The following is a 7,033-nucleotide window of genomic DNA, read 5'->3' on the forward strand; positions in this document are numbered from 1 at the left end:
GGGACCTGTTTCATTTTTTTACAGATGGACATCCAGTTTTGCGAGCTCTATTTGTTAAGAAGACTATCTTTTCCCCATTTTGGACTTTGGGCCTTTGTCAAATATTGAGTGACCTTCAACCTTCTTGATCTCAATGAAAACTAAATCCGTCAGTTGCTTAGGCCAAAAAATTTGGAGTCATTCTCACTTTCTTTGACATTCCACAAACATTCTGTCAACAAATCCTGTTGGTTGTGCCTTCAAAACATACCCAGAACCCAGACACTTCTTATCCCCTCCGTTACGGCTGCCCTGCTCTCTCACTGCGTTGTTGCACTGTCCTCCTCACCTCCCCCTTTTCACCTGGGACTTACATAGACAATTCTCAACCAGTGGCTGAAGTGATCCTTTTAAAATGTAAGTCGGACTGTGTCACTCCTCCCAGTACATCTCCATTCCACTCAGGGTAGAAGCCAAAGTTCTGACAGTGTCCTGCAAGGCCCTGCGTGATCTGCTCCCAGCCACCCTCAGCCTCAGCCCTTTGCTTCGGACACACTAGTCTGAGTTCCTGGGACACACCAGGCATGTGCTGGCCTTTGCTCTAGCTGTTCCTTTTGTCAGGATGTTCTTCAAGAGTCCATCTTGGATAACTCCCTTACCTCCTGACCTTTGTTCAGAGCTCGGTTCTCAGGCCCTCCCTGTCACCCTGTTTAATACTGCTGATAGTACTCCCTACCACCGTCACCCCACACTTCCGACTCTTTACCCTGCTTTGCTTCTTCTTTTTTCCGTAACACTTATTTTCTAACATGTCATCTACTTATTGTGTTTATCGTACAGGTAGTCCGACTTATTGCATATTCGAGTTACAACGAACTGTGCTTACAACCGTCCCTTCTTTTTGATATGTCCTATTGTTAGTAATATGTACTACATACAGTGTTGTAGCATGTACTTTGCTGATGTTATCATTCTCATGCCAGCCCCTAAAGACATACAGATCAGACTTACAAAGATACTGATAATAAAAGGCAATAATAATGAAAACTAAAAAATAATGAGGTATCCGACTTAGGTCAGAACCAACTTAGGACAGAATCGTCAGAACGGAACCCTGTCTTAAGTTGGGGACTACCTGTATTTTCACCCCAGTAGACTCTAAGCTTCGGGACGGTAGGGATTTTTGTTTGTTTACTAATGTGTTCCAGTAATGCTTGGTACATATTTGGCCCTCAAAAAATCTTTGCCCAATGAATTAATGAGCGATAGTATTTTTGAAACGAATCATCTTTTCAGAAATGGGTAAGTAGAAGAAGATGTATGAAAATTGCGACAATAAATATGGATGTTTGCCTGCTGTTCTTTGTGTTTTACATATATATGTACATACATACACACATACATATGTATGTACTTATACAGGTATTTTTTAAGGCATAGTTTGGTAACCTAAATTTTTTATTTAATAACTTCGTTGAGGTATAATTTACATACCATAAAATTTATCTATTATAATTGTACAATTTAGTGATTTTTAGTAAATTTATAGAATTGTGCAACCATCATCCCAAGTAGTTCCGTTGGGTCCATTTGCAGTTAATCCCCGTCACCTCCCATGTTACCGTTATTTTATTCAATAATTTTTGGCCTCCAAGTCTTGAAAGAGTAGTTCATACAGCAATAGTAATATAGCTTTGTGCTCTCAAAAATTATAAATTTAAATATGAAATTATCCGTTGGTTAATCTAGGAAATAATATGGAACTTTAGTTAAAAGAATGATATTGAGAATCACACCAGCTGCACTCTTATCCAGGTCTGCCATTTACCAAGTTACCCAAACTGTTTTTGCCTCAATTTCTTCATCTGTTTAATGGGATAATAGTAGTAATTAGATCACAGAGTTGTTGTGATGATTAACCAGATAAGAGAAGTCAACTGCTTGCAGCACAGTGGCTGCCGTATAGTAAATACTCAAAACATTAGCTAACGTGATTCATCTCTTAGAGTAGGTCCAGAATGTATGGGGGTCAGTATCCTTGCAGGTAGAGAGCAAAATCCAAATCAGACTCTAAGCTTTTTTGAAGTTTGTACAGGATGTAATCCTGCTCCTGTCTTGGTTTGTAAATAACGTATGAGATTGTAAAAGCAAGTTAATTTCCAACAGAGAACATCATTTCCCAGCATTTTTATTTGGAAGTATCTGCAGCGTCACTCGACTGGATTTTCTCTACTCATCTTTGGCATCTTTGACACCATAGAAGTAATCACCCACTTTTTTGTTGAAACCGCAGTGACCATCAGAAGGTGTTCTGTATTGTCTTAATCTTCTGCTGGGATACGCTATAAGTGAGATTTCCTCCCAGTGAGAGGGGGAAGCATTTTCATTGTACCTCTTGTAGCCTGAGAAGCCTGAACAAAATTATCTTTAATAAGGTCTTTTTCTGCTTTTTGTTCTTTTCTTTTATGTACAGATGCACAAAGCAGGGTCATCAGAAGACTCCTGATTCAAAAGATGATAATATCGAAAAACACTGCCCAGTGACAGTGAATCCTTGGCACATGAAGAAAGCTTTTAAAGTCATGAACGAATTAAGAAGGTATCATTACATTAACATACACGGAACTGTGGGCCTCTCCTCTTTATCTTTCACTTGTCTGTAGTGAGTATACCCCCCGTGGTTGTTTTGTTTGATACAGAGAACGTTAAAAGCCTTTTCTGCAATCGTTTTTTAAAGGAAAGAAGACTGTAAATAATTTATCAGAAGTGTGGTTGGAGAGTAGTTCTGCTCTGACCAATTTGGTAGCCACTAGCCACGCGTGGCCATTGAGTACTTGAAATATGGCTATTCTAAACACGATGTTTTGTAAGTGGAAAACGTATTGATTTCCAAGACTTACTATAAAAAAAAAAATGTAAAACTTTTTATGAATATTTTTTTAAAATATTGAGTCCATGTCAAAATGATAATATTTTGGATGTTTTCAGTTAAATATATTGCTAAAATTAACTTCACTTGTTTCTTTTTACTTTTTAATGTAACTTCTAGAAGTTTTAAAATTACATATATGGCTGGCATTTGTGACTTACGTTATACTCCTGTTGGACAGTGCTGGCCTAGGCCTTCTAACTTACCAACACAAAGAATATGGAGAGAAGACTTTTGGACAGAGAAAAATGTAACTCTCTTTTAGTGGGTGGTGGTGGTGGTTTTGGGGATCAGCGACCTGCTCCATTGCTAAATAGTAGTTCTCAGGTATGTTAGGAGCTACTGCAGTGAAGAGTGACTTTAAAAGTTGATTGAAAAATGAGTAGCTTTTTTTTTTTTTTTAATTAAAAGGCTGATATATGTATTATTTAACAGTTTTAGTTCTGTTTTCGTAGCATTTTGTGAAAAACGTTTATTTTTCCTGTCATTCTTTTTGTGAGAGTACACCACGTGTATCTCCCTGAAATGTTGAAAGCGTGGGCTAAGAAGGGATTAGTTTAACCTTCCCCTTAGCCCCCTCTGTGCTGTGTCTTCCTAAAAGCCCACCTATTTAAGTCTGTTGTTCATTTGTTCATTTCTTCTTTAATTAAACATTCAATAAATATCTGCTAAGTGCTGGAGAGACAATGGTGAGCAAAAACAGAGTTAGTTGCTATCCTAATGAGGCTGTGGTTGATTGCAGGAAGCAGACCTTAATCAAGGAATCACACATGTAACTAAATTTTCATGGTCGTGCTACTAGGGAGGGCTACCTGATGCTGTGAAGGTGGGTAAGAGTAGGCAGGGAAGGCTTCCCTGAGAATAAAAGGAGTAATTGTGCTGAGATCTGAAAGGAAAGTAGAGTTAACAAGATGAAATTAGGAAGGAAGTGGGAGAGATTAGAGAACAGTGTTCCAGGCATGGGGAGCAGCAGTGCCAAAGTCTTGTGGTGGGCAGGAGCTGGCCTCATAGGAGGAGCTGAAAGGGGAGTTGAGTGGGATCATGGTAAGAGAGGAGGCTGGCGAGGGTATAGGTGAGGCCAGCCTGTTCAGGGCTCTGTACATTTGGTGAATAGCAGTGGAACACTGACATAGTGCTGGAAGATGAGCTCTTAAGGTTGGAAGGCACTCAGAACACGCCTGGGGAAGAGCTGCCTCCTCCAAGTGGAGTCAGTCTTCATGACGTGGATGGTGTAAGGCTTTCAGGACCTTCCTTTGTTGATGTGGCAAGACACAAAATGAGAAGAAACAGCTGCAAATGTCCATGAATAATTGGAACGTGGAATCTACGAACTATGAACTAGGAGAATTGGATGTTGTCAGAAATGAAATGGAACGCATAAAGATCGATATGCTAGGCATTACTGAGATGAAATGGACTCGTATTGGCTGTTTTGAATTCGGCAGCCATATGGCCTGCTATGCTGGGAATGATGAATTGAAGAGGAAAGACGTTGCAGTCATTGTCAAAAAGAATATTGGAAGATCTATCCTGAAGTACGATGTGGTCAGTGATAACAATGTCCATATGTCTACAAGGAAGATCAGTTAATTAGACTATTATTCAAATTTCTGCACCAATCATTAATACAAGAGATGAAGAAATTGAAGATTTTTACTGACTTTTGCAGTCTGAAATCAAACATGCAATCTAGATGTATTGATAATTACTGGTGATTGGAATGTGAAAGTTGGAAACTAAAAAGAATGATCGGTAGTTGGAAAATAGAGCCTTGGTGATAGAAACTTACATGAGAGATCATATGATAGAATTTTGCAAGATCAGTGACTTATTCATTACAAATACCGTTTTTCAACAACATAAACAGCAACTATACAGGTGGATGTCACAGGATGGAATACACAGGAATCAAATCAACTACATCTGTGGAAAGAGACAATGGAAAAGCTCAATATCATCAATCAAAACAAGGCCAGGGGCCAACCGTGGAATAGACCATCAGTTGCTCATATGCAAGTTCAAGTTGAAATTGAAGATAATTGAAACGAGAGTCCACGAGAGCCAAAGTACAACCTTAAGTATATCCTGTCTGAGTTTAGAGACCATCTCAAGAGTAGATTTGACACATTGAACACTAATGACCAAAGACCGGATGAGTTGTGGGATGACATCGAGGACATCATACATGAAGAATGCAAAATGTCATTAAAAAAGACAGGAAAGAAAGAAAAGACCAAACTGGATGTCAGAAGAGACTCTGAAACTTGCTGTGGAACGTACAGTAGCTAAAGTGAAAGGAAGAAATGATGAAGCAAAAGAGCTGAGCAGAAGATTTCAGAGGGCGGCTCGAGAAGACAAAGTAAACTATTATAATGAAATGTGCAAAGACCTGGAGTTAGAAAACCAAAAGGGAAGAACACATTCAGCATTTCTGAAGCTGGAAGAACTGAAGAAAAAATTCAAGCCTCGAGTTGCAATATAGAAGGATTCTATGGGCAAAATATTGAGCGATGCAGGAAGCATCAAAAGAAATTGAAAGGAATACACAGAGTCACTGTACCCAAAAGAGCTGGTTGATGTTCACTCATTCCAGGAAGTAGCATGTGATCAAGAACCGATGGTACTGAAGGAATAAGTCCAAACTGCGCTGGAGGCATTGGCGAAAAATAAGGCTCCAGGAGTTGACGGAATACCAGTTGAGATGTTTCGGCAAACAGATGCAACACTGGAAACGCTCACTTGTCTATGCCAAGAAATTTGGAAGACAGCTACCTGGCCAACTAACCAGAAGAGATCCATATATGTGCCCGTTCCAAAGAAAGGTGATCCAACACAGTGCAGAATTATCGAACAGTATCAATATTATCACACACAAGTAAAATATTGCTGAAGATAATTAAAAAACAGTTGCAGCTTTACATTGAAAGGAACTGCCAGATTCAGAAAAGGATGTAAAATGAGGGATATCGCAGATAATGTCAGACGAGTCTTGGCTGAAAGCAGAGAATACCAGGAAGATGTTTACCTGTGTTTTATTGACTGTGCAAGGGCTTTTGACTGCATGGATCGTAACAGATTATGGATAACATTGTGAAGAACGAGTATTCCAGAGCACTTACTTGTGCTCATGCATAATCTGTATATGGACCAAGAGGCAGGCATTCAAATAGAACAAGAGGATGCTGCATGGTTTAAAGTCAGGAAAGGTGTGTGTAAGAGTTGTATACTTTCTCCATACTTATTCACTTATTCAGTCTGCATGCTGAGCAGATAATCTGAGAAGCTGGACTATATGAAGAAGGAGGTGGCATCAGGATTAGAGGAAGACTCATTGACAACCTGCATTATGCAGATGACACAGCCTTGTGAGCTGAAAGTGAAGAGGACTTGAAGCACTTACTGATGAAGATCAAAGACCACAGCCTTCAGTATGGATTGCATCTCAACATAAAGAAAACAAAAATCCTCACAACTGGACCGGTAAGCAACATCATGATAAACAGACAAAAGAGTGAAGTTGTCAGTGATTTTGTTTTACTTGGATCCCCAATGAACACCCTTGGAAGCAGCAGTCAAGAAATCAGAGGATGTATTGCGTTGGGAGACCTGCTGCAAAAGGCCTCTTTGACGTGTTAAAAAGCAAAGATGTCACTTTGAGGACTAAGGTGCACCTGTCGCATGCCATGGTATTTTCTGTCACCTCATATGCATGCAAAAGCTGGAAATGAAGAATTGACAACTTTGAATTATGGTGTTGGCGAAGAAAATAGAATATTCTGTGTACTGCTAGAAGAACAAATAAATCTATCTTGGAAAAAGCACAGCCAGAATGCTTCTTAGAAGTGAGGATGGCTAGACCTCTTCTCACGTACTTTGTACATGTCATCAGTGGGGACCGTTCCCTGGAGAAGGACATCATGCTTGGTAAAGTAGAGGGTTGGTGAAAAAGAGGAAGACCCTCAACGAAATAGATGGACAGACAGTGGCTGCAACAATGGGCTCAAATAGAGCAACGATTGTGAGGATGGCGCAGGACTGCGTAGTGTTGTGCTCTTGCACGTAGGGTCACCACGAGTCAGAACCGGTTAGACGGCATCTAACAACAGCGGCAGCATTTGGTGTTAG

At 39.8% G+C, this 7,033-nt stretch overlaps 1 protein-coding gene across 4 annotated transcripts in view; it reads left to right on the forward strand.

Moving 5' to 3' along the window:
* The window catches only part of KLHL2 (kelch like family member 2), a 106,638-nt gene that overhangs the window by 5,343 nt on the left and 94,262 nt on the right, over nucleotides 1-7,033 (forward strand). For 2 of the 4 annotated variants that reach the window (XM_004390640.3, XM_023725475.1), the window contains exon 1: nucleotides 732-2,578. In XM_004390640.3, coding sequence (XP_004390697.2) covers nucleotides 2,445-2,578 — 134 coding nt within the window. In that variant the 5' untranslated portion in view covers nucleotides 732-2,444. Of the gene's footprint in view, nucleotides 1-730; nucleotides 2,579-7,033 lie in introns of those variants that run through there. The other 2 variants (XM_023725474.1, XM_023725473.1) reach the window with 2 other exon arrangements.

This window comes from Trichechus manatus, unplaced genomic scaffold (assembly GCF_000243295.1).
Source record: "Trichechus manatus latirostris isolate Lorelei unplaced genomic scaffold, TriManLat1.0 scaffold00315, whole genome shotgun sequence".
NCBI classification, from domain to species: domain Eukaryota; kingdom Metazoa; phylum Chordata; class Mammalia; order Sirenia; family Trichechidae; genus Trichechus; species Trichechus manatus.